The sequence below is a fragment of the Alexandromys fortis genome, unplaced genomic scaffold (genome assembly GCF_014885135.2).
Source record: "Alexandromys fortis isolate MF-2015 unplaced genomic scaffold, M_Fortis_MF-2015_v1.1 scaffold_31, whole genome shotgun sequence".
NCBI lineage: Eukaryota > Metazoa > Chordata > Mammalia > Rodentia > Cricetidae > Alexandromys > Alexandromys fortis.
The window spans coordinates 9,478,610-9,505,805 of record NW_026067974.1 but is presented as its reverse complement, the minus strand read 5'-3'; the positions used below and the strand labels follow the sequence as shown (position 1 = coordinate 9,505,805).

The 27,196-nt window shown below is 54.2% G+C and overlaps 1 protein-coding gene across 4 annotated transcripts in view; it reads left to right on the top strand.

The window, feature by feature from the left end:
- Positions 1-27,196, top strand: part of Srcin1 (SRC kinase signaling inhibitor 1) — a 72,504-nt gene that overhangs the window by 25,159 nt on the left and 20,149 nt on the right. For 3 of the 4 annotated variants that reach the window (XM_050156760.1, XM_050156759.1, XM_050156757.1), the window contains exons 3-15: positions 1,115-1,213; positions 12,259-12,454; positions 12,977-13,175; positions 13,573-13,666; positions 14,131-14,993; positions 15,585-15,677; positions 15,935-15,978; positions 16,253-16,440; positions 17,501-17,676; positions 24,076-24,206; positions 24,319-24,466; positions 24,725-24,971; positions 25,402-25,636. In XM_050156760.1, the coding sequence (XP_050012717.1) occupies positions 1,115-1,213; positions 12,259-12,454; positions 12,977-13,175; positions 13,573-13,666; positions 14,131-14,993; positions 15,585-15,677; positions 15,935-15,978; positions 16,253-16,440; positions 17,501-17,676; positions 24,076-24,206; positions 24,319-24,466; positions 24,725-24,971; positions 25,402-25,636 (2,713 nt within the window). The remainder of the gene's footprint in view (positions 1-1,114; positions 1,214-12,258; positions 12,455-12,976; positions 13,176-13,572; positions 13,667-14,130; positions 14,994-15,584; positions 15,678-15,934; positions 15,979-16,252; positions 16,441-17,500; positions 17,677-24,075; positions 24,207-24,318; positions 24,467-24,724; positions 24,972-25,401; positions 25,637-27,196) is intronic. The other variant, XM_050156758.1, reaches the window with a different exon arrangement.

The window sequence follows — 27,196 nt, the reverse complement described above, 5'->3', positions numbered from 1 at the left end:
CAACATTGAAATTGAACTCTTGACTGACAGGGAAATAGATGTCAGTCTCTGGAAAAGAAACAGAAATGAGTGAGAATCATAGGGGCGGGGTGGGAAGTTGGGAGGGAGCTTCCTAGGATGCCAGCTGGATCCCTTACATACATTTCTGTACTCCAAAGCACCGGCTTCAGGAGACCTGAGAGCAGTCAAGACGGAGACAGAAATGGGAGTGGGGCATGAAGGGGCATTAAAGCAGTATATGATGGTCAGAAATGGGGCTGTGGGACAAGCGGTGCCAGTGCTTCAGAAGTCTTGGTGGGTCTGGGCAGAGGTAAGAAGAAATAGCGTCCAGTTTCAATGGTTTGGAGCCCAGGCATGGTGGGGAACTGGGCACACCTTTCTGGGAGGTTTAGCAGGAAAAGCTTCAAGAGGTACCGAGTCTGGCATGGAACATTCATGTGCATTGGTAGGTGGAGGCTGGTGAACACTCAGCAAGTAATTAGCAAATACTTCTGGAGTGAGTGGAAGCTCAGTCATGTTCAGGTTCATGCCTTTCATCTGTCCTGCCCTCATCTGCCCCCTTAGAGGCTCAGTGGCAGGACCCAGGGCCCTTTCCATTGAACAAAGTACCATAGCATGGTACAGCAATGGTGTGGAGCTGAGCGAACATTTGGAGAGAAGTGTCAGGGGCCAGAGGACCAGAGGCAGGAGGAACAGTCTCAGAGGAGTCAAGTCTGGTGGCCTGGGGTAGAAGGAAGTCACTTTTACAGAGATGGCACAGACAACAGGAGTGAGGTCACTCCTGTCCACTGATCCCATCATTGTGAGGTCCAAGGTGACCTCCTGGGGAAGGAGAGAAGGCAGATGTTCAAGGATTGTGCAGGGAGGCTTTGGGAATAGGAAATCAGGATTCTATCAAGTGGCGAAAGCCTGTTCTGTCAGAGGAAAGACAGACATGCAGATAAACTTGGGGCCCTTGATAGAGTACCAGCTGCTGTGAAGAGCCCACCTCCATGACTCTGGCCCTCTTCCCTGTACCAGGGCTTGCCCTGGGAGCATCCATCCCATACTGTCCCACCCCAGCGGCTCCTGCCCGCTCCCCCTAATGGGGTGTCCCCTTGCTTCACACACACAGGTCGGCGGCTGGACCGTGGACCCTGTGTGCCTCCTCAGCTCCCTCTGTTCCCACCTCCACGGCGATTCCACCCCCTCCGGGGCTGGCCAGCCTGCCCAGGTGAGCCAGCCATCTCCCTCCAAAATCCATGGCGTAGCTTGGCTTTGGGGAGACCCCTTTTTGTAGGGGGGGACATTGATAATTTTTATTTCTTACCCCTTCTATGTATGAACCCTCCATTATCAGGAAACTTCCATGCCCCGTATCCACATCTCCCCTGACTGATTTCTTACCATCGCCTCCTCAAACCTATCCCTTTTGAGGGATAGTTATGCTTTAAAAACAAACAGTTGTTTCTCTCCTTTAAACAAGAGGACCTACTCTTGTTCTTGGGCTTTTAGGAACCTCTTATTAGTCTCATCTTATTGCCCTTTCTGTGCCCGACTTCTGTTCCGAGTAGAGCCTGCCCCCCCTTCTGACCACCAGGAAGTTCTGCGTGGTGTCTTTCTCTCACCCTTCATATAATTTTTAAAAAGAACTAGGGGTCTAGCCATTGCTTCTGAGCCTGTTTCCCCATTCCTCACCGAGCCTCATTTTCCCTGATAGGAGAATAGATTTTTAGCATATGCTCCCAGCTCAGGCCTGGGCATTGCCAGGGGAGAAATAACAGACGTGGGGGCAGGGATCAGGAGTCCAAGCCGTACCTGGAGCCAGGGATTTTGGACTTGCTGGTTATGGTGTAGGTAGGAGGAGGGCAGGAGCTGCCAGGTCGTTGGATGGAAGAGGTCTGGGTTCTTCATGCACCAGAGTGGGCCAAAGCTTGGCTTTCCCAAGGAAGATGAAATGAAAGTGTATTGTGACAGACGAGGATGCCATGAGCATCTAGAGCTGGGGCACCCGGACTGAAGGAACGTGTCTAGTAACAGCTCGGCACACTGGGCATCATTCTCAGGGTATGGAGCCACTTCCTTCCCAGCTCTCAGCCTCATTTTGTCTGGATTTGGGGAACAAGGGAGCAGGGGGCGTGCCTGTTATCAAGGCTGGATGATGACAGGCGGGAGAGAGGTGTGCCGAGTGGCAGTGTGTGGCGGAGACCACAGACAGAGGGTTGGGACAATCATGGTGATGGACTGCAGTCAGGCACAGGATGGACAGGCAGGTCCTTGGTGCCTCAAGTCCCTTAGGTCGAGTGTGGGATAGGGATAAGGTGGACAGCAGGAACGAGGCTGGATTAGAGTGGGCTGAGTTGTGCCCCGTGGTGAAGTTCAGGTCTGTCTGCCTGGTTGGAATTCTGCTCTGAGGGAAGGAAGGAGAGTTTGTAGGGGACCTTCGTCCCAGAGCTCCACAAAACGCACAGCGTCTTGTCATCTTTGGATAGACCTCATCACATTCCTCCCCACTAGGGAGAAGTCTGAGCTTCATTTTTTTTGTAAAGCACAGAGACACCCAGCAAAGGACCAGAATCACACACAGCAAGGCAGGATCAGAGGCCAAAAAGAAAGCGTCGGCATCTTAGGCCTCCCCGATTCAGTTGGGGATTAAGTCATGGAAGGATTAAAGGGGCAAAAGGGCGGCGGCTGAGGGGAGGCTAAGGGCCCGGAAGGTGGGGGTAACTAAGACCTTTGGGGATGGGTACAGTGAAGAGGATCCTGGGAAGGGACCAAAGGTTAGACCAAGCCACAGCCTCTCCCCTCCTCCCTCCCGCTCTTCCACTAGGCTGTCTAATCTCCCTCCCTCCTGCTGCAACCCGAGTCCCGGGCGGCGGGCCGGCGTATCGGGTGACCGCGGCGACGTAGCCACCAGCCTCTTCTCTTCGGCGTGGCTGCGCCGGCGGGGCCGCGCCGCGGGAGGGGGCCGAGAGGGGATGCGCATGGCAGCGCAACGCGCGGCGCCAGGTGGAGTCGCGGTTACCGGGGCGACCGGGGCCCGTGCCCGCTCGGTGGCTGCAGCTCTCCCACTGCAGCAAAGGGCACCGGCGGCGGCTGCGGAGGCGGCCGGGGGAGGGGACAACCTGCGCGGGCGGGAGTAGCGGGCGTTTCTCCCTCCCCCGCCCGACGCGGGACCAGGCTCCGCGCGTGCACCTGTAGCCGCAGGTAAGGGTGAGCGGCGGTGGGGACTCAGTAGCCGCGTGGGGTTCGGTGGGAGAGGGGGCGGGGACCTGGAGATCGAGTCCCGATCCACGATTTGGAGAACTGGTCTAGGGATGCGGGGCGTGCGGCTGCAGCGGGTTCCCGATCTCGGAGAAACGCCCCCTCCCTTTTCCCACCGCAGCAGGTGCCTTCCACGTGGGTCGGCCCCCCGCCCCCAAATGCGGCAGGCGCCCCCTCCCCCAATCGCGGAAAGTCATGACCTTCCCCGGGTGCGCCCCGGCCCAGGGCGCCGTGCGGCTCTCGCAACGCACCCCCTCCTCGGGCACTCAGCCTCCGCAGGGCTCTGAGCCGCTGGTGTCGCTGCAAACCCCTAGGGGAGGGCCGTGTGCGGCGTGGCGGTTGCAGGCTGGCAGCCACCGTGGCCGGTGGCGTAGCCCTAGACTGGAAGCTGGCGTTTCCGTGGACTTGGGTTCACAGGAGTTGGGAGGTGGGTGTGTGCACCAGTCTGGGGATTAAGGAAGGGTGTGCGAGTCGTGGGTTGCCTTCCTCTCTGGAAGATGCTCCCTTGGGGCCTGAGGTCAAGGAGGGGTCATGCGGACACCTACCCTGTCCCAGGACGCCTGCCCAGGGGAAGGGAAAGGAACTGAGGTAAGGTCCCAATGGGATCTCTCGCCCCTCCAGGGTTGGCTGGAGTGGGAGGAGGAGGGCCCGCTGGGGGAAGAAACCAAGACTAAGTACTGGAGAGGTGAAGAGTGCCGGGTTAACTCCTCAGCTCTAGAGGGAAAAAGCTGTTTCCTCCACTCCTGGGCTCCCTGGGGGAAGTACCCCGTGACTGAAAGCTTGGTCCTGAGGGATGGTTGACTTCTGTTTTTGCCCCAGCTCCCGCAAGCCCTCACCACCACCAGCAGGTCCTGCTAGTAGCCTCTCCTGCTCAGCTCACTGAGTTCTGGGAAAGCTGTTCTCCCTGTACTTAGAGACGTGTTGGCTTTGGTGAGGTTTTTATTGAGTGAAGAGAAGAGGGACCCCGGGTCCCTGCTGTCCCTGCCTTTTAATATTTATTTATTTATTTATTTTGAGGCATGGTCTCTCTATTAATATGTAGCTCTGGCTGCCTTGGAGCTCTCCAGGTAGATTAGGCTGGCCTCAAATTTCCAGAGATCCACCTGCCTCTGTGCTGGGATTAAAGGCCTGCACCGCCATGCTCTTTCATGTTTTTTTTTTTTTTTTTTTTTTTTTTTTTTTTTTGACCCCTGTCATTCTCAGGAAAAAGGTTCAGAACAGCCAGGGCCAGGATTGGAGGGAGCGGGACCAGGCCTAGTCTTTAGAACTACCCGCTCCCTGCTGGCCTTGCCTGGTTTGCTTGATTGGCAGTTATTCATCATTACAGATTTGTTGAGGGCATTGCTCAATGCCCTCAACCTACCAGGTACCTACCAGGTACCGTGTTGGGCACTGGCTGAGGAATCTACAACTAGGAAGGGGTCAGGGAAGGGACCGGGGTGTCCCTCTTGCACAACTCTGCCATCAGCGAAGGTCCCATGGGTTAACGCCTGGAAGCGAGCGTGGATGATGGCCCATGTCCCCAGGGGCTTCTTCCCACTGCAATTTTCCCCTCCCAGGACAGAGAGTTGCTGGGAGACCATGTACCTGGGTCCTGCTGGGCCAGCTTAAAGGATCCCTTTTCTGCATTTGAAGAGAGGACCAAGGAAGGAGGCAGGACTTGCTTTAGAAGGCTATGACACTCAGAGCTGCAAGTTAGAGGGCCAGATGACAGTGTCCCCCTGCACGTCCCCCAAACACAAGCATAGCTTCTCTCCCATCGGTGCCCTTCCCAGAGCTAGGATGATCTTCCCCAGACACTGATACCACCACCCTGTTATCTCCCAAGCCTTTCAGGTCCTGCCTGATGGGTCTGTACAGGCTTGGAGCCCACAGTGAGGCCTGGCCAGTGCGGGTATAGCCAGGTCTTGCCTATTCATCTCCTAGAACATCAAGTGGGTCTCAGTCATCTGCACCAGGTACCCTGAGTTCCTTGTGCTGAGATTGGTGACAGAATTAGGGACGGGACAGCTTTTATCACCCTTGGTTCAGGAAACTCCCCGGCACACGATGCTAGTGCCATCCTAGCTATTGGATGCTGGCTAAAGGTGCCACAAATGTCCTGACCCAGCAGGTAGTGGGGAGCAGAGAAAGAACATTTTCTCTGAGTTCTGTGTGCTTCATACATTGCTCTGATTTTTAAAAATTACATTTATTTAGTATGCGTGTGTTGGGGACATGCACTTACTATGGCACATGTGTATGGAAGTCAGAGGACAGCATGGGGGAGTTGGTTTTCTCATTCCACCACGTGGACTCCGGGTATCAAACTCAGATCTTCAGACTTGGCAGCAAGCACCTTCACTCACTGAGCCATCTTGCTGGCCCTTGTGGACTATTTTGTGTATGTTTCTGTTGCTAGTGTTTGTGTATTTGTGTGAATGGGTGTCCTTGCCTCTGTGGCTCTGTGGTGTGCTGAGGGGGGTGTGTGACTGGTCTTACCACCCTTCATGTCTTTGACTGAGCACAGTGCTAGCTGGGGTCCTTGGGAGAACATATGGATCTGAATCGGATGGTCTCCGTGTGGATGTCTTCGAGTTACTCTGTGTTCCTGGGGGACATTTCTCATGGCTTCCCCTAATGCTGTGCACCTTAGTGGGCGTGTTTGTTGTTCTGGGTGTGTTTGTGACATCCTTGTCTACCCAAGGATGTGTCTGAGTCTACCAGCTCACTGCAGGAACAACGTGCATGTTACAGGGAGCTGTGGATGCTCAGTGCCCACTGTGGGGTGGGTACCGAGCGTGAGGCTTTCTCTGCAGAGCCGTCTGTCATTGCTGGTCTGCAGACATGACTTTCAGCACAAACCTTTCCAAGTCCTCAGCCTGCCTCTGACGTCGTCTACGAGTCCTCTCTCCATGTTTCCCTTTCTAGCCAAGGTCGCAGAAGCTGTGGCTCAAGTCTTTAAACCCTGCCCCATCCCTTGCCACCTCAGGGGTGCCCTGTGTCTGTACAGCCTTGGTGATACCCTTTCCTTGCCTGAAATGTGGCTACTTTTCATCTTTTGGAGGCAGTAATTTGGGAGAGAGATCGGGATTGTGGACCAGGGTGGCAGCCGATGAACTTTATTACAGATCCAGGCTGGCATCACCCCTCCCCCCCCAAAGAGCTGTCACTATAAAATATGTACCCAGCAGTAGCCGTCCTTAGCCCCGTCTAAGCCCTTCCATGCCCCCAACACATCCAGGGGGCACAGGGCACCACAGCATGGTGTCTTCCCAGCAGGAACCCTCAAGGTCCCTCTCCTCTGCCATTGGCTCTGAGGCCTGGGGAATCTTGTCTGCGTGTGCCAAGCACCCTGGGACCAGGCCATCTGCTGCCTCTGTCCTCCTGCTGAGGCTGGCACCGGTCAGCAGGGTACCCTCAGCTTTGCCAAGAACCAGCCCGCCCTCAGGGCTGTCCTTTCCTTGTTGGTAACCATCTGGAAGGACCTTCTGGTCTCTAGGGAGGGCAGGGCAACCCAGGGTTACTGCGAGTGAGTAACCCTGGGGCCCCCTTACAATTCTTTTCCACTGTTTCTGTAGCTCCAAGTGCTGCCCAGGCTTCCATCCATTGCCTAGTGCCAGAGGCTCCTGGCAGTGGTCCACTTTTCTCCACAATCCTTGCACATCCTGGCACACAGGCCTGCCTACCCTGGCCTTGGTCCCAGCTACCACCATCTCCTCCCTGCCCTTAGCGCTACTGGGGTCCCATTCCCTTTTCGCGATTTCATTCCTAGGTTTCCTGTACTTTGATCTGTAGCTGTAATGCCATTGAAGACTGCTCAGTCTCTAGCTTCATCTGCGTCTTCCCAGCCCTCCTGCCTGCTCCAGGGCACCTACTTAGGCCTGTGTAGGTCTGCTCAGCACACCTTTCTCCCATCTCCAGCTCTTCACTTCCCCGACCACGCTGGAATGCCATCTTTTCTGGGACATCTGACCTGGCCTCTCTCTGGTCCCACAGCCCAGACTGGTCACTGCTGTCCCTCAGATCTTTGACCATCTCATAGCCATCCGCGCTTTTCCTCACCTGCAGCTCTCTCCGAGGTCGATTACTATGGCTAGAAAGACACTTGAAACATCGGGAACGTTCTATCCTGCTCCCCCACCAGCAGACCTGGAACCTGCCCCTCCTTGGTGAACCAGAATGTTCCAGCCTCGCGAGAGAATTGAGAGGCGCAGGCATTGCCTACTGTCTGCTCCTCAGAGGGTGGAGGCCCATGACCCAGGGTTGTGTACTGAGAGTCTCTGTCCTGTCCTGTCCCACTTCCCTGTCAGCCCCCTCGTAACCATCTCTTCTCTTATTCCCATCAGCAACCAAACTACTGGAGTTTCAAGGTCAGTGCGCGATGCTTCTGCCTCTGTGACAACTGCATGTCCTGTCCTCCCCTCCCCACCTCTGCCTTGCACAATGCTTTGCTCTGGGGTGTGCATCTGCAGGGGCCCCCTCCTCTGTGGGCGGTGGGCCTGGGGCTGCCGGCTATGGCTGCTGCTTGGGGGAAGAGTCTGGGTTTTTCTGCCAGGGGTTTATGGATCCAGAGTGGGAGTTTTGCCATCTCTGCTGGAGGTTTGGGCTGGAGATGCTCAAGTTCTCAGCTCTCCCAGCCTGCTAGGGGTGTTTTAGGAGGAGAAGGGTTCCGGAGTCTTGGAGAGTAAGCTGACAGAGGCAGGGACCTGAATGCATGCATTCCCTGTGGGCCCTGGACCCTAAAATCACCTTGTCCCTCAAAGGAAGGCCTCATGCCTGCTTGCTTTTACTCCCCATCATGTCAGGAAAAGGCAACACACTTGCCCTATACCCTTAAATTTGTTCATCTTAGGGGCAAGGCCTGGGGGATGGGGCCTTCTTACCTCCTCTGAACAATTTCATTCCAGAGAACTGGAGTGCATTCTCCCCACTCCCAGGATACCATGGTGCCCCTGGGGGAGCACCCTCAGGCACTCCCTCCTTCTTCCTTGACCCCCATACCCAGGGCTGGGTGAAGGAAGTTCTGCTGTGGTTTATTGTGTAGGATCTGTGGTCCCTGGAGCCTCAGACCTTAGAAAAGGGTATCAGGGTAGCTGTAACCCAGACTCACAAGGTGGCCTGTGTGCAAACTTTTTTTAAATTTTTTCCAAAAAGCCTTTGCATCAGAGTGTCATGGGATCCTGTATTGGCCTGTCAGCCCTCCTCTCTGGAGGGGCAGGAGAAAGAGGAGTGTTAATGCATGGGCCTGAGGGTCTGATGGCCTGGTGGTGGATTCTAGCTTGCTGTTAGTTAGCTTACTAAGGGCCAGGCAGTGGTGGTGGTGCACGCCTTTAATCCCAACTCAGGAGGCGGATCTCAGTGAGTTCAAGGCCAGCCTGGTCTACAAGAGCTAGTTCTAGGACAGGCTTCAAAGCTACAGAGAAACCATGTCTCCAAAAAAGAAAAGAAGAAATGTAAAATAAGATTTTTTTCCCACCTTAAATCAGTTCATCCAGGCTGGAGAGATGGCTCAGAGGTTAAGAGCATTGCCTGCTCTTCCAANTACAGAGAAACCATGTCTCCAAAAAAGAAAAGAAAAAAAAAAAAAAAAAAGGAAAAGAAAAGGAAAAAGAAAATAGCTTACTGACTCAGCAGGAACTTACAGTCCTCTGGGCCATGTTTTCTCATTTGGAGAGTGAACAACAGTATCTTCATCACAGAGGAGTTCCCCCACTCCACTAGTGGGGATTAAACCCAGGCCCTTGAGCATACAATTCTTTGGGGGGGGTATTGTTTTGCTTGCTTTTGAGACCAAGTCTCCCTGACCTGCTGGAACAGGCTGTGTAGACCAGGCTGGCCTTAAACTCACAAAGTGCCACCTGCCTCTGCCTCCTGAGTGCTAGATTTAAAGGTGTGCGCCACCATACCCAGTACCCTAACTTTTTTTTAACCTTTTTTTTTTTTTGAGACAGGGTGTCACTAAGTTGTCCAGGCTACCTCTGTAGCTCAGGCAGGCCTTGAATTTGTGATTCTCTTGCCTCAGCCTCCTAAAGTGCTGGATCACAGGCATGTACCATCAAGGCTGACTCAGGATTGCTGAAAGATTGGAGAGATGTGAAAAATGCATGTCCGAAGCAGTTTGTCCAGTTAGCAAGTATTCCCTGGTAGCTGACTTATCAGCATTAGAGTGGTGGATGCTGACCGGATTCCAGCCTCTGGATGCTACAGTCGCCTTGGGCTATCATAGGCCGTCGTGAGCCCTGGGTTTCCACTGTGAATCCCGGAAAGAGTTTGGTGAAAGCTCCCAGGTGCTCCTGCCCAAGTCTGTGGAGAGCTGCTGGGAGCCCCCAGATCTCGGTGTGACTGTCCTAGCCCTGCCTCCTGTCTGGCAAGGCTTCATTAGCTTCTTGGTGGAACAGGCACAGTGGTTGAGTTCACTGCCTCCCTCGGCAGCCCCATCCTGTATTCTAGTTCTCTTTGAATTCCTGTTTCCTTCTCTTGCCATCTCCCTTAGTCAGAACATCTAAACGGTGACCAGTAGCTCATATGTGACTGTCAGTGTGATCAAACACAAGCTCATGAGCTTACTTAAAACATAAGATTTATTTTGTGATTTTTTTTGTAACTTTTGTTCAGTTCCTAACTGTGAATTTGGTAGACAGCATGTCAAAAATTGGACATGCCTGCTAGTGGCTTCTAGATGTTTCATTTTCTCTGCTTTGGTCCAGGGAGCAGAAAGAAGTGTTAATAGACGTTTCTTCTTCTTAGAGATCCCTCCCCGCAAGTTTCTCTGTGTAACAGCCTTGGCTGTCCTGGAACTCACTCTGTAGACCAGGCTGGCCTCGAACTCACAGAGATCCATTTGCCTCTGCCTCCTGAGTGCCACCACTGTCCGGCCTAGGGTTTTCTTTAAAGGTAGAAAGAATGGAAAGGTGCCCATGGTGCTAGAGTGGAGGCAGGAGCAGGCAGAGGAAGGGATGTGGCTATCTTTTTTTCCCTAGAGTTCCTATGTTTGTGGCCAGCCATCCCCAGGATCCTGTCCTCTCCGCGCTGTCCACTTCATCCTTTTCCCAGACATCTCATTTGTGACCCCACTCTGACCCAGTGGCCACTCCTATTCTTCATCTCTGCCAGCTGCTGCATTCTGAAGCGTCTCATCGACCCCAGTCTGGCAACCACTGACCTTTCAGTTGCCTGGCAACCCCATGCCCACCGGCTTGGTTCAGACTCCCTGACTTCTGAATAGGTTGCCGCTGCAGTGGTTTCTCTGGGGACGAAGGTGGGAGGGGCTCTCACTGTTGGCCAGCCTAGAATCGAAGCCTAGGCTCTGAAGTCTGAGATCTCCCAAGCAGGCCCAGTTCATATACCATCGCCGTCCTTCCAAGACCACTTCCTTTCCCCCTCCTGGCCAAGGTATTGTGCTTGAGTCTGGAAGCCCCTTGGTGACCTTTAAGTCTGATTTTCCATGTCCCCAAGCTCTCAAGGCCACTCTGTCTGAGGACAGTTGGGCACACTGCTTGCTGGAAAATGCTCTCCCGTTCTGAGAGTGCTATTGGATAGAACATTTAATTGGCTTTAATAGGAAGACAGAGATTAATTAAGGGGTAATCAGGATTGGGGGGAAGGAGAGGTTGGAGATGTTTGTTAGAGGGGTGGGTGCTTGCCTGTAATCCCAAACTCAGGAGGCAGAGACAAGAGAATAAACACAAGCCTGAGGCCAGCCTGGCCTATGTATTAAGTACTGGGTTGGCCAGTCATGGCTCCATAGTGAGACCCTGTCTCAAAAACACAAAACAAAATATGAGAGATGCCTTTGCTGTTGTCTTTTTAGTTGCATAAGTAGTATATTCCAATTGTCATAATTCAGTTTCATAAAGAAATAAAATGAATAGAGAAAGTTCTCTTGAACTGGGCACCCATGGTATACTCCCTTTATCCCAGCACTTGGGAGGCAGAGGCAGGCGAGTCTCGGTGAGGTTGAGGCCAGCCTTGTCTACTTAACCAGCTCTAGGTAGCCAGGGCTACATATTGAGAGTCTGTCTCAAAAAAATAATAATGATTTAAACCATCCAGCATCTATATAGTAGTTGGGTTTAGTGTGGGAACTAGGGCTGAATGGCAGAGCTTGTGGCCCTGGGTGACAGCCAAAAGTAAGTTCTAGAAAGACAACTGAAATAAGGAGAGACACCACCTTCAAGGAGACTGGGGTCAGGCCCATCTCGTGGCATTCTTCCCACTGAACTCCACCTCCTAGGCCTTTATCTCGGGGGAGGGGAACTGGGACTTGAACCTAGGGATTCTCTGTGACACCCTTCCTCACCTCAGCTGTAGCCACAGGGAAAGGGCTGCAATACTCATGGCTAGGGGAGGCCAATCAGACTGTGGCAGTGTTCGTATCCCAGGGAGGGGCGGAGCCTGCACAATACACAATGTGTCACACCTGGCTTTGCATGTATACCGTGTGTTTACTTTAAATTGTGGTTCAGTTGACTCAAGGCTTTGGGAGACTCCCCAGGGACAAAATCCTCTATGTCAAGAACCCTGGGCACGGACACCTCCCAGTGCGAAAGCCTGGGGTCCCTCAATCGCTTTGCTTTCTCCCTGCTCCCCCAAGCCCCCTGAACTCCATGAAGACAATCCGCCGCCCACGCACCCGCCGTTTAATTAACGTCTGGAACTAATGCTCCAATTTGCCCAACAATTCCGCTGCTCACCTCGGTGACAAATTCATGTTGTTGCTCGTTGGAAGCTTAAAATAGCAGGCGTGCCCATGGGTCCAACTCAGATGGTTTCTTCTATAGCATCCCAGGGTGCCTGAGTCGCTTGCCCACTGCCTACCTACGGGTGTCCCAGGGAAGCCAAGACCTTCGAGAGTTTGAGGGATCTTTCTGCAGCTGCCCAGCGAGTCTGGAACCCTGGAGACCCACCTCTGAATGTGTGTGTGTGTGTTGCTGGCTGGCTGGAGCTCTGTGGCCCAGATGGAGGTTGTGGCAGAGCAAGGGGTGGGGGTGGGGGCTCATGCTTGGTGCCTCTCGCCCCGCCCCGCCCCTGCAGACCCGCAGCTCGCGCCATACTCAGGGAGCCCAGCCGGGGCTGGCAGACCAGGCAGCCAAGCTGTCCTACGCCTCGGCTGAGTCGCTGGAGACCATGTCCGAGGCCGAGCTGCCCCTGGGCTTCAGCAGGATGAACCGCTTCCGACAGAGCTTGCCTCTCTCCCGCTCTGCCAGCCAGACCAAGCTGCGCTCACCAGGTACTGCCCAGCCTGCTTGCCTTCAGGCCCCGCCACAGCTCCTCCCTCCGGCTTATCCCGCCCTTCGCTACTCCCTCCTCTAGCAGCAGACGCCTCGTCGAAGTTCTAGCTCTTTCTTCTCTGCTAGAACTTAGCATACCCTGCTGGCCCTTAAGTTCTGTCAGCATCCTCTCTATCCAGCCCTTTTCTATTTCTACTACGCTTTTTTTTTTTCCTTCCGGGGTTCTCGCCAGCCTCTCCAACTTTCCCGACTTTTTTTCAGTTTCTGCTCCTCCAGCTCCTTCCCCCAGCCCCATTTCCGTGTCCAGACTCCAGCTGCCTGGGGTTCTGTGGGTTTTTGGAGAGGTGGGCCGCAAACCGGCGGCATGAGGAGTGCGTGGGTGCACTTGCACTCGGGGGCAGCCTCCAGCCTCAGACCTTGCCGCTGTGGGACTAATGCCGCTCCCGAGGGCTCACCGCACTCCCCTGGCGCAAAGCCGGCTGATAGAGGCAGTGACCGTGAGGGCGGCGTCTCCTTCGCAGGGGTCCTGTTCCTGCAGTTCGGGGAGGAGACCCGACGCGTACACATCACGCATGAGGTCAGCAGTCTGGACACGCTGCACGCACTCATCGCGCACATGTTCCCGCAGAAGCTCACCATGGGCATGCTTAAGTCGCCCAACACCGCCATCCTCATCAAAGACGAAGCTCGGAACATCTTCTACGAGCTGGAGGACGTCCGGTGGGCGCGGCCCCAGGGGTTGGGTAGACTTCCCCACTTCTCTGAAGAGTGCTGGACCTCTGGTGGCCCTTCCCTAGATCATTAGGCACCCTCTCTTCATCCTTTGCCTCCCCACCAAGTCCTAGTGTCCTGCCCTCTCTGTTAACTCATTCAGACTTGTGGGTTCCCACTGGCAGGAAGCTATAGAAGTGGACTTCCCTCGTGTGTGTGTTGCACACTCATGCCTGCTTGCTGGTGGCAGACATCCCAAGGAGTCACTGAGCACCGGGCTTAGGAAACGGGGAAGGGCTGGATGTCAGGAACCTCTTGTCTTCCTGAAGTAGCTGCTGCCCCGTCTCCTCATTGTGCACAGCTAGGGGGAGCACACGGTGACCCTCTGCCTCTCTCTCCCTGGCAGGGATATCCAGGACCGCAGTATTATTAAGATCTACAGGAAGGAGCCACTGTATGCTGCTTTTCCTGGCTCGCACCTCACTAACGGGGACCTGCGGGTATGTCTGGGAGCACACAGGGCACTGGTGAGATTGGACAGGTGGAATCTAGGCAGAACTAGGACCGTTTCAAAGATGGGAACTTAGAGGCTGAGGCAGGGTGAGTGGTGAGGTTATGGAAGTGCCATCTGCTCACCTGCTACCTTCCCCACAGTCCACTCAAGACTTTTCTAAAGGGCATTTAGATACTCTAAGTCCCTTTCGGCCACTCCCCTTTCTCTTCTCCTTCCTGGCCCCAGTCAAGGATGGGTTGAGGGTTGCTTTTCTGATGGCTTTCCATCTGCCTGTTTACTTACCCCCATGCTGGGAGTACTGAGGGGCCCAGGAGGCAGAAGGAGACAGGACAGAGGGGGTTTTCTAAGCCTGGTTGGGGGAGAGGTGAGGTGCTGGCTCCTCAAACAAGGGGAAGGAAGGCCTCTTTGTGACCAGCTCCGTGGGCTTTTGGGGCTGTTTTTTTTGCGCAGAGAGAGATGGTGTACGCGTCGCGGGAGTCGTCGCCCACGCGGCGCCTCAACAACCTGTCGCCCGCATCGCACCTAGCATCTAGCTCGCCACCTCCAGGGCTCCCATCGGGCCTGCCGTCCGGCCTGCCGTCGGGCTCGCCCTCGCGCTCACGCCTCTCCTATGCTGGGGGCCGCCCGCCCTCTTATGCCGGCAGTCCGGTGCACCACGCGGCTGAGCGACTGGGAGGTGCCCCGGCCAGCCAGGGCGTCAGCCCTAGCCCCAGTGCCATCCTGGAGCGGCGCGACGTGAAGCCGGACGAGGACCTGGCAGGCAAAGCAGGCGGCATGGTGCTGGTGAAGGGCGAGGGACTCTATGCCGATCCCTACGGACTTCTGCACGAGGGCCGCCTGAGCCTGGCCGCCGCGGCGGGGGACCCGTTCGCATACCCGGGCGCAGGTGGCTTGTACAAGCGGGGCTCGGTACGCTCGCTCAGCACCTACTCTGCCGCCGCCCTGCAGTCCGACCTGGAGGACTCGCTGTATAAGGCAGGCGCTGGAGGCCCTCTCTATGGCGATGGTTACGGCTTCCGCCTGCCGCCTTCGTCCCCGCAGAAGCTGGCCGACGTGTCGGCGCCTTCTGGGGGACCCCCGCCCCCGCACAGCCCCTACTCGGGGCCGCCCAGCCGTGGCTCGCCGGTGCGCCAGTCCTTCCGCAAAGACTCGGGCTCCTCGTCCGTCTTTGCCGAGAGTCCCGGAGGCAAGGCCCGCAGCACTGGGAGCGCCTCGACGGCCGGAGCACCACCTTCCGAGCTTTTCCCTGGACCTGGGGAGCGCTCTCTAGTAGGATTCGGGCCGCCGGTGCCAGCCAAGGACACAGAGACCAGGTGAGGGGACATAGAAGAAGGAGGCACTGCAGAGGGTGGCCGGTTCTCTCCGGGTTTAGGTCACAGGGAAGGGTCAGAGTATCTTCAGTGTGGCAGGGAAGACACTGGATGGCTGGGTGAAGCCTCAAGTGATGACTGGAACAGAGACCCGACTTTGTATTCATTCCCCAAGCCTCGGTTTACCCGGAGGTAAAAGGAAGGTGCTGATTCAGCCCTTTTAGTGCCCCAACAGCAGTGAGAGCTGTCCAGCAAGGACCCCGCTGAAATCCGCTGGAGCGGGCTAAGGATTGGGAGGAGTTGGGCTTTTTGTGTTTATGTTTTGTGTTCTTGAGACAGGGTCTTGCTATGTAGCCCAGGCTACTAAAACTCGCAGCAACCCTCCTGCATCAGAGTGCCTTGTGGGAGCAGTGGTAGAGAGGCAGTGGAGAACTAGGAGTTTGAGCCTTGACTTTGGGTCCCTGTTCTGTGTGGCAGCTAAGGAAAGATGAGCTGTCTGTCCTTTGGCTGCTAATCTTAGGACTGGGGAGTGGGGTGAGCAGGAGGGACCACAAACTCACGGGAGCACTTGCTCAGATCCACCTTCCTCCCCAGGGAACGCATGGAGGCCATGGAGAAGCAGATCGCTAGCCTCACAGGGCTGGTGCAGAGCGCCCTCCTGCGAGGCTCAGAGCCCGAGACCCCAAGGTGAGAGGCCCTCTCTCAATACCACTATCAGGACCGGGGCTTGAGGCAGCGATGAGCCCCGCCACCGTGAGCTAAATCAGAAGCTCAGGACTCAGCTCTGCCTGTGTCTGCTGTGTGGCTCCGGGTGACTCCCTTTCCTTCGCTGTGGCTCTATCCTAAGAGTAGAGAGCTGGGCTGACATTTAAGGTCCCATTCAGCTTGGATGGTCTGAGGCCAGCCCAAGCTCCCACAACCATTTTCTTTTCTTTCCGCCACAGTGAGAAGATTGAAGGCTCCAATGGAGCAGCCACCCCCTCAGCGCGTGAGTGACTCTTCTCTTCCTCCCAGAGTTTCCTGACCCTGAAGCTGGGCTGCCAGCTCTCCTAGTAGCTACACCATGGGGCTTTCTGCCGACAAACGAGTCATCATCTTTGCTCAGGCACATGGCTCCTGTTAGGACTTGCCACCTTAGGGTAGCCGGTCATAACCGTGTGTCTCTCTGGCTAGGTGTGGGGCGTGAGTGGAGAGGATGGCTTCTTCACCTCACCGTTTGTTCCTCTTTCCTTATCACTCATCCTTCTGGTTCCTCTTGGCAGCGTGCGGATCGGGTAGTCGGAGCAGCGGGGCCACTCCGGTGTCGGGCCCTCCCCCACCCTCAGCCAGCGGCACCCCTGCAGGGCAGCCCACTGCTGTCAGCCGGCTGCAGATGCAGCTGCATTTGCGGGGCCTACAGAACAGCGCTAGCGACCTGCGTGGCCAGCTTCAGCAGTTGCGCAAGCTCCAGGTACCGAACCCCCCCCCCCCCCGCCCCACTTACCTCTCCCCAAGCTCTGCCCTACCTTTCCTCACCATCCAACTCTGGCGGAGTGGAGTCCTTCATGTTCAGTGGTCTTTCTTCTGACCCTTTCTCCTCTTCCCTTTCTATCATTAAACCTTGCTCCTCTCACCAAGCCCCGACCCTTTATTGACCCCCAGTCTCCTCCCTCCCTGAGCCTTAGCCACCCCTCCTCCCTTCACTATCCCTTGAGGCTGTTCCAGCTCCTTCAGGCCCCCGCATCCATATTCCAACAATCCCCTCAGCTCTTCCTTCCTGAACCTGGAGTAGCTGTCCTGCCTTGCCTGGCAGATGGTCCCACCTGTCAGGAGCCTGGCATCGCTGTGCCGGCTCCTCAAGAGGGGCTCAAGGCTTGTCAGGTGAGGCTAATGAGCAGAGACAGGCTGAAGGGGGGAGGCAGAGAGCTGCCATCTGGGCCACGGGTAAGATCTCGCCCACCCACGTCATTTGGGCTCGGAACTGGGACCTTTATCTTGTAGGCTTAGGCACAGTGGCAGACCCTATCAACCACAGAGTTTGGGTCCTTCACCCCAGGTCCTGTCTCCACTCAGGGCTACTTGAGGACATAACTGCACAATCACACTGACATCAGGGCCCTACCTAGCGTTACCCCTTGGCCACACAAATTCTCATCTCGTTCCCCTGTCCCTCCAGAATGTAATCTTGGTCTAGGTTCTCAGCTGTCCCACCCTTCTCTGCTGCTCACAGCCGCAGCCACAGCCACAGCCACGCCACTGTAACTTGGGCGAAACCCATAATAACTTTGCCCTCTCTATGAGCCCTATCACCCTCGGTCAGGATCTCCTGGACAGGTTCTCTCCAACTCAGTCCTTGACCCCTGCGTCTGTTTTGCCACGCCTTTGCAGCAGCTCACCCAGCAACCCAGTCTTCTGTGGAGTTTTGCTTGCACGGGGCTGCCCTCTGCCCACCCTTCCCCAGCAACATGCATCCTCCCCCGACCCTGTCCACGCGTGCATTCTTGCCCACGCGGACATCCTTGCTCCTGCAGCTCCAGAACCAGGAATCAGTACGCGCGTTGCTGAAGCGCACCGAGGCGGAGTTGAGCATGCGTGTGTCGGAGGCGGCGCGGCGGCAGGAGGACCCGCTGCAGCGGCAGCGCACCCTGGTGGAGGAGGAGCGGTTGCGCTACCTCAATGACGAGGAGCTCATTACTCAGCAGCTCAAGTGAGGCTGGGCCCCTGTGCGCGGAGGTGGTGGGGGGGTGGCGGCCGGGGTGACCCAGCCTGATTTGCATGGGAGGCGCATCCCCTTTACTTCGGAATCATACATAGATGACGTTGGTTGTTCTGAAGTTTGATTTCACCCTCCTCTGTGGCCTGATTTCTCCATGACCCACAAACCTTTGGCCATCTGGCATAATTCCTGATTTTTTTTTTCTGGCTTGGTGCCTGCCTCCTGCCATGTTATTGTTTCCTGTGGCCTGTAGCCAGCTGTCCGTTTCCCCTCTGTCCTCTGCCCGCTCTCCTTGTGACCTATGCAACTTCACCCTCGGGTTGAGCAAGAAGGTCAGGGGTGTTGTCAGCGGCTCAGGTGAGGTGTTGCTGACCCTTTGCCACGCTGATCCCCTGAGACCAAGAGTCAAGGAAAGCCCGCTCCCCTTCTGAGCATAGTGATGCCGGCCTCTGGTACTTTTAAAGGAGGCACAACAGAGAACAACCCGCTCAGAGCGCTGAGACACAGAAGGGTTAACAGAGACAGTCTGCTCCAGATTTAGCAAATGGCTGTCTGGCCACAATTCCTTTGTCTGGCACCTGTGATGGGAGATGCTGCTGTTTTTCCTGTGTCCATTCAGGAAGCAGCGCCGCTGTCCACCGCAGCTTTTTCTCCTGAGATATTTGGGCTGAGGCAAAGGCCCCACCCCTTCTTCTGGTCCCTTTTAGTGACACGAGGCAGCAGGGGGGTCCAGAGACAACTCCAGAATCAAGGGGCAAGGTAGCTGCTACCCTCTCTCTGCTTAAGCGTCCTCATCAGTACTAAGGTTTTGGGTTTTTTTGTTTTTGTTTTTGTTTTGTTTTTGTATCCACCCCCCTCCAGTCCTTCTAAAACTGTTAAGGGCTTGCTTCATACTAAGGGGCTTGAGACCAGGGTGCCAAGAGAGCTGTTGGACAGTGCTACCGTACTAAGTCATATTTGGAGCTCTCACCAGGGGTTCTCTGAGGAGGTCACAGCTCAGCCTGAGGGCCCATGCAAGCCTGGTCTGCATTTTGGCAATGTTTAAGGCAAGGAGCCCTGTAGTGCTGTGACATTGTGCATCTGAGATGCAGTAAGGGGCATCTCACATCTAAATAAACCATCAGCAGCAACCCTAACCCTCCATCATGTCCAGGTGGGTGACAGTGATGCCCCGGCCAGATCTCCAAGCAGCCCAGCTGCTGTCCAGGGATCCTGTTTCCTCACTTCCCTATCCCGTTCTTGTCTCTTCCCGTTCTGCATAGGGAGCTGGACCAGGATTTTCAAAAGGAGTTAGACCGAGACATTAAAGGGAAATTAAGGGAACCATCAAAGCACTGAGGCAAGAGAGATAAAAGGACCGATTTATGCCCTGTTCCTCATGAGTGTATGGTCCCTGCTTTCCTGGGGGCTTCAGTTCTCTGCGAGCACTGAGAACCCCCACCCTCTGTGTCTGATCACACCCATCACTCAGAGTGCTCACTGTAGAGAACCCGGGAGCTGCCGATGGGATTCTCCAGCCTGGCGCTTGCCTCTTTTGAGTGAGGCAGGGACTGGGTCCTGTGATGGTTCTGGTCTGGCCTGCAAGACCGACCCCTGCCTCCTGTCCTAGCTGCCCCACAGTAGCCCACAGCCCCTACATGCTTGCCTGTGCTCTCTCTCGCTCTCTCTCTCTCTCTCTCTCTCTCTCCCTCCCTCCCTCCCTCTCTCTCTCTCTCTGTGTCACTCTCTCATGTTCATTTCCCTTTGTTCCTTCCTCTTTTCTGGCGTCCCACGGGCAGCTGAAGCCGGGTTTTGGTTTCATTCCTGCTGGGCTCACTCACCTGTCTAGCCAGAGGCTTGGGCTCTCTCTGGACATCGCCCCCATTGACTGAAGCCTGTTGCCTTCCAAGTCTTTCTGCTGACCCATCGCTGGCTGTGGGAAAGGGCTGGTTTTTCCTATGTGGTAGAGTGAGGGCGGGTGGGACAGCAGGCAGGTGACATCATTCAGTTTGGAAGTGGGACTCATCAGAGCCAATGGCTGAAGTCCCCCGTGAGTAGACAGTGCTACACCATCGAACGGTTGTGTGACCTTGAACTAGTTCCTCTCAGAGCTTCTGCCACCCTGCTTTTGGGAGACCAAACCTCAATTAGGGTTCCTTATTTATTTAAGGCAGCTGCCACAACAAGCTCCCAAATCATTCAATGGTTCTAAAGTAAAAGACGCTAAACTGGGTGTGGTGGTGTAAGCCTGTAATCCTAGTACTCAGGAGGCTGAGGCAAAAGCGTTGTGAGGTCTAGGTCACCCTCAGTTACTTATTTTCAGCCAGCCTGGCATACGTTGAGATCCTATCTCAAAAATCTGCTTAAGGGGGCTGGAGAGATGACTCAGGGGTTAAGAACACTTGTAATAATAATAATAATAATAATAATAATAATAATAATAATAATGACCAGATTCAGTTCCCAGCACCCACATGGTGGCTCACAGCCATCTGTAACTCCAGTTCTAAAGGCTCTGATGTGTGCTTCTGCCCTATGTGGGCACCAGGCCTTCACACAGTACACATATGCCAGGCAGAATACTTACACACCTAAAGCTCAATAAATACATCTCTCTAAAAGAAAATGATGGACAGATCTTTTTGAGAAAACACTAGGTAGGTTAGAAAGCTGCCCTCCCATATGCAGTCTGTCAGGGATTCGGGCTGTTGGCATTTCTGCCATGTTCCGCACGTGCCTTCCAGAATCACCCAGATCATGGTCTTCATAACCAACTGGAAGGGGAAAGGATGTGGAGGGAGCTTGCACAGAAGGTCTTTATGGACTAGATCTAGAGACGGCATGTGCCTTTCCATCCCTATTTCACGGGATAGGCCTCAGTTGGATGTTCACTTCTAATTGCAAGGGAAGCTGGGAAATGTAGTTTAGTCTTTGAAGCACTGTTTGCCCGTGTGCTAACTGGAAGAAATATTCCTCCCTCCGGGACCTGATTTAAGGTTAAAACGAGGAAATGAATATACAGGGCTGACGTGGCACCAGATGAACAGACAGTGCTCAGTGCAAAGCGGTTCTCTGACCAGTGGTGCTGAATCTCGGGATTTTGCCCTTGGCTCTGCCCTGGTCTCTCATTTCGTCTTCTTGTTGGATAGGGTGGCTGAGGCATGCTGATGAGTTTGGTTGATGACAGTGAACTTCGACTGAGAGCAGACACATCAGATGGTAGAGCAGATTCAGGTCGTTTACACCTGCATTGTTGAGTTGAAATCCAACAGGTGGGACTTGACAGGAACAGATAGAAAGTCGTCCATGTGGGTGAGGGATGCCACCGACCCCCGTCCAGGGCTGAGAAGGCGCACCTACCCGTAGCGGTTCTTCCTCTCACTTCTTCATCCTGCAATTAAAAAATATTTAATTTTTTAAAAAGTTATTTTTTAAAAAATTGTGTATAATATTTGTGCCTGCATGTGGGTATATGCACATGTGTCCTGGTTCTCACAGAGGCCAGAGGTGGATGCCGGGAATCCGACTCAGGTCCTCTACAAGAGCACTGTGTGTTGCCAGGCGGTGTTGGTGCTCACCTTTAATCTCAGCACTCGGAAGGCTGAGTTCAAGACCAGCCTGGTCTAAGGAGAGAGTTTCAGGATAGGCTCCAAAGCTACACAGAGAAACCCTGTCTCGAAAACCAAACAAAAGAGCACTGTGTGCTCAAAACTACAGCCCCGATCTCACAGTTATTGACCATGTATGTGCTCCAAACCAGGCACCGACTGGGCGCTGGGAACGCAGATGAACCTGGGAAACGTCACTTTGTGCCTGCTTTGGGCTAGTGGCACAGAAAGTTCACAAGCCAGCAAAGAGGAGCCTCAGGGGTTTGGGAGAAGACTCCCAACCCTAAGCGGGGAGATGGGGGGAAGGGCTTCTTTTTGAGACCTGAGATGAAATTAGCTGGAAATTTGTGTGTACAAGTAGATGGAACACTCTAGGCTGGGAGTATTTATTCTAAGGGCCAGAGAGGGCAGTGCCAATAAGGAACTGGGAAAAATTCCGAATGATCTAAGCAGAAGCAAGCAGGGAAAGTAGTGATGCAGAGAGCGAAGCAAGAGTGAGCCCTAGGGGCCATTGGCTCCTATAGTGCTCGTAGTAGCCCCAAAGGAGACACTCCTAGCATGCCCACTTCTTTAATTTCTTTTCTCTAAGCTGGGTATAGTGGTCCTTCCCATCCAGGAGGATCGAATGAGTCTACAGGGTGAGTTTAGGCCAGCCAGGAACTTAGAACTTTTGATACCCTGTCAAAAATTACATTTATTTACTTATTGGATGTGTATGTGTGAGGACCCCAGTGCATGTGTCCAGTCAGTTCGATAGTTTGATTCCTCTACCATATGGGTCCTGGGGATGGAAGCCTTGGCATCAAGTGTGCTTTCTTGCTGAGCCAGCTCACCAGCCCCAGTCCTTTTTTTTTTTTTTTCATGAATTTCTCTATGAAACAGTCCTTGTTGTCCTGGAACTCACTCTGTAGACCAGACTGGCCTCAGACTCACAGAAACCCTCCTGCTTCTGACTCCCAAGTGCTAGGATTAAAGGCATACGCCACCTCCCAGCTCACACTCATCTTTTGAGTGAGAAGATGGAAGCCCAGAGAGCCCAGGGATATTAGGTGATTGTGTCAGAGCCTTCTGCTGGAAAAGCAGGGAAGAAGCGATGACTGTAGAGCTAAGGTTGGGGTTTAGCCTCAGGATGATGGGTTTCATTCAAACTTAGGGTTTCATTTTTTTTTTTTTTTTTTTTTTTTTTTTAGGGTTTCATTTTTATCTATCTATTATATATAGATTATGTGGTATAGACGTGTGTCTGTGGGTGCACACGTGGGAGTGAGGTTGATGTCAGGTGTCTTTATCACTTCCCACTTTATCCCAGCACTCGGGAGGCAGAGGCAGGCAGATCTCTGTGAGTTCGAGACCAGCCTGGTCTACAGAGCTAGTTCCAGGACAGGCTCCAAAGCCACAGAGAAACCCTGTCTCGAAAAACAAACAAAAAAAGATGTATTTTGTCTTGTGCAGTATGTTTGCTTGCATATATAAATGTATGTATGTATGTGTATGTATATGTGCACCGTGTCCATGTCTGGTGCTCAGGGAGGTCAGAAGAGGGCACTGGATCCCCTGCAACTGGAGTTAGGCTTCTGGACCACCATGTGGGTACTGGGAACTGAACCCAGGTCCCCTGCAATAGCAACAATTGCTCACTAACTGCTGGAGCATCTCTCCACCTCTCCACCTTAGCTTTGGAGGCAGGGTCTCTCACGGACCCTGGAACCGGCTAGGGAGCTCCCAGAACTGGTCTGTCTCTGCCCCCTCCTCACCCAAGGCTGGGGTTAAAGTTGTTCATTCTTGTGCTCATCTTTTAGGTGGGTGCTGGGGATCTGAACTCAGGTCCTCATGCCTGCGTAGCAAGCGCCTTACCCACTGGGCCATCTCCTTGACCTCCCTCCCACTCAACACAACCAGGCAGTGGTACACACCTTTAATCCCAGCACTTGGGAGACAGAGGCAGGCACATCTTTATGAGCTCGAGGCCAGCTTGTTCTACAGAGCTGGTTTCATGACAGCCAGGGCTATACACAGAGAAACCCTGTCTCAAAAAACCAATAAATAAATAAATAAATAAAAATTAAAAAAAGAACATAAGAACTTACACACAGGGTGAAGACTTGTAAGACTTGGTTTGCTTCGGTTGGGATTTTGGTTGGCTGGTTTGTATTGAACCCAGGCTGTCCTTAAACTTGTGATCCTGTCCCCAGCCGCCAAAGCTGGGAAGCCTCCCAGATGCCAGGATTGCACGTTTGTACCGCTATGCTTAGCTCCTGGTTTGCGTTTTAGGAAGATGTGGGATCGTAAATGTTTCCGACCAACGCGCATCAAGGCGGTGCGCATCGCTGTGCCTTCAGATGGGTACTGTTGCCTGGAGGTTACGTAAGGTTTGCTGAGGCCACCATCTTCTCCACTGCTTCTGTGGAAGAGTTAAGGAGAGAAGGTGATGTTACTGTAGATCAGTGCTTGTGCGGAGGCCGCGGTACCTCGTAAAGAACCGTGTGAAAGTCTCATCTTTGAGAGCTAGCGTTGCCGACTTCACTTGGGCATGTAGCCTAGTGGGGCTTTGGTTTTGTGATTTTTTTTAATGCTTTGTTTTGTTTGCATCAAGGTCTTACTATGTAGCCCAGGCTGGCCTCAAACTTTCCACAGTCCTCCCACCTCAGCCTTCCACGTTCTAGGATGGCAGGTGTAAGCCACCACACCTGGCTATAGCTTTTAATTTTGATCTGATTGGTGGCGCAATTTCTTTCCAGCTGCTCAATTTCAGGGGGCTAGGCTGGGGCCAGAGGGGCTGAGAAGGGTCTCTCTGTGCCTGCAGTGACCTAGAGAAGTCAGTGGAGAAGATCCAGAGGGATGTGACCCATAACCACCGCCTGGTACCCGGTCCTGAACTGGAAGAGAAGGCGCTGGTGCTGAAGCAGCTTGGGGAGACGCTAACAGAGCTCAAGGGTGAGCCTGCCTTGGCAAAGGTGACCCCGAGGGCTTCCCTGCCGTGCTCCCCCGCAGTGTGCCAACTCCTGGGTGCTCCTCCCCAGCCAGCTTACTCCTCCTGCCCTCTCAGCTCATTTCCCAGGCCTGCAGAGTAAGATGCGCGTCGTGCTGCGTGTAGAGGTGGAGGCAGTGAAGTTCCTGAAGGAGGAACCTCAGCGCCTTGATGGACTTCTCAAGCGCTGCCGGGGGGTCACTGACACGCTGGCCCAGATCCGCAGGTCATTCTCTCCTTTGTCTTTAACTTCCCGTGGGGTTACACACCAGGCCCAAACCCATGGGAGCACCTGGCCCTTATTCTGACTCCTCAGAGGTCACTCTGTACCAGTTCGATCTCTTCAACTCTGACCTGTGACCCCTGCGTGCAAATGCCTGGCTTTTCCTCACACGCCTTCCTGGGCTTGCCCCCCTCACATCTGCAGGTTCCCCTCCAGGGGCTACCATCTCTCACTAGCTGCTTCTAACTCTCCCAACCCTAGGCAAGTGGATGAGGGTGTGTGGCCACCCCCCAACAATCTCCTGAACCAGTCTCCCAAGAAAGTGGCAGCTGAAACAGACTTCAGCAAAGGCTTGGACTTTGAAATACCACCCCCCAGCCCTCCGCTGAATCTCCATGAGCTGAGTGGGCCTGCCGAAGGAGCCCCTCTTACCCCAAAGAGCAGTAACCCCACCAAAGGCCTGGATGCTTCCGGCAAGAGAAGCGCGGACAAAGCAGTGTCTGTTGAGGTGATGGACCAGGGTGGGGCACAAACTAGGCTCGCATTCTTGCTGTCACCTGGAATGGCAGGTACTGAAGGGACACATGGCCCTTTAGGAGGAGGACCAGGAGTCTGAAAAGCATAATATTGGTGACATTTACCCATCTCGACAGAAAGTATACTATAAAGTGATAATGATTAAAGCAATATGGTGCTTGTATAAACACAGACTGGGTAGTCAATGAAACAGAATAGAATGTCCAGAAATAGACCTAATAATGTATTTATTAAAAGTGATCTCTCTAAGCTACAGGGACAATATTTAACACCCAGTAGGAGGGGCTAAATCTCCGTGAAGTTCTTGTTCTTAGCTCATGTGGCCTGGGGAAGGGCTGATGGGCAGAGCTCGGGGGGTCATGGGCAGGAGCCCTGACACCAGCTCTGCTTCCTTTCTCAAGGCTGCGGAGAGAGACTGGGAAGAGAAGCGGGCAGCCCTGACCCAGTACAGCGCCAAGGACATCAACCGGCTGCTGGAGGAGACACAGGCTGAGCTGCTCAAGGCCATCCCGGACCTGGACTGTGCCAGCAAAGCCCACCCAGGACCCACCCCCACCCCAGACCACAAGCCCCCCAAGGCGCCCCATGGTCAGAAGGCAGCCCCCCGGACAGAGCCCAGTGGGAGAAGAGGTTCAGGTATGGGGATGTAAGGCCCGTCCTCAGAGCTTGACATGTAGGGGATGCACTGGTAATGGTAGCTGGGCTGCCAGAGAATGGGGTGCTAGCCATTAGCGATCACTGGGGGGACCAGGATACAGAAGGACAGGGTGAGTCCATCCAATTTTCTCCCCGCTCTGAGGACAGTGCAGTGCTGACCTGTATGCCAGGGCCCTGACACCCCACGCCTGCAGGATGGGGGGGGGCACCTGAAGGAGAGGCCCAGTCATCGTTGGTTCATGCATTTCTTCCAGGACCCTGAGTGGGAAAGGTGCTTCAGAGGGCTAAGAATTTATTTTTCTGTTTTTATGGGTATTTTGTCTGGGCATCACGTGTGTGCCTGGTGCCTGAGGAGGCCCGAGAGCGTTGGATCCCATAGAATGGAGTTTCAGATGGCTTTGAGCCATCACGTGGGTGCTGGGAATGTGGGTGCTGGGAATCAAGCTTGGTCTTGGAGAGCAGCCAGTGCTCTTAATCACTGACTCATTTCTCCAGCCTCAGAATTTTTTTATTTAAAAGATTTTTAATTATCTTATTATGTGTGTGTGTGTGTGTGTGTGTGTGAAGTGTATACATGTCAGGGGACCACTTGTGGGAATTAATGTTTTTCTTCCACTGTGGGATCATGGGATAAATTCAGGTCACCAGGTTTGTACAGCAGGCACCTTTAGCCTCTGAGCCATCTCTGCAGACTGTGCTTAGGATTTAATGGCGAGACAGATTGTGACATTTGTTGGGCACTGACTACCCGAGGCCTTCTGGGTGCAGCAGTTGAAGAAGGCAGACACAGTCATTCCCTCCTTACAAAGAGGACAGACTCCAAATGGTTACGTAATCTGTCCCGGGCCACATTTAATGCATCCCTAGCACAAAGGGGCTAAGTGCTGCTCCTGAGCCGGCCTGGAACTGTCCAGTCTTAGGAATGAGCAGGCACATTTCCCACAGTGAGCGCACCTTCAGGGGGCAGAGTGACAAGTGCAGTGGGGGATGCTGCCGGGTTGGAGCAGGGTCCAGAGCTGGGCCCTAATGCAGAGCAAGGCTGAGAGCTTGTGGAAGGTGCTGGGCTAGGAACTCAGACTATTTGGGTTGGTGGAGAGCCCTGGGAGAATGAAAGGCAAGGGTGTTATGGTTTGAGTGACCTTTTAGTGGGTTGCCATGGAAACCAGGCTGGAGGAAGGGGGATGGTGAGCAGGACCAAGCTCCTCAGAGAAAGGATGAAGCTGAGTCTGGTAGGGCTGAGGGACAGCTGTGGTCACGAGGTGGCCCAGAGTGGCACCTAAGTCCCAGGCTTGAGTGTGTGTGTGGCCTTGGGCCTCTGGTGATGTCATGATGTCCATGCTGGGTCAGCAACTCAGTGCCAAGGTGCCACAGTGTTCCTGGCTCCCTGACAACCCTGAGCAGCTGAGTGCCATTGGAGGAGGTGGGGCTGGGTGAGCCGGTGGCAGGCATAGGAAAGTGGAGAGGGGTCCTGCCTTCCTCTCCCCTGAGCTGTCCTCTCGGTCGTTACTGGAGGAACGGGACTGTGCATACTGTTGTGGT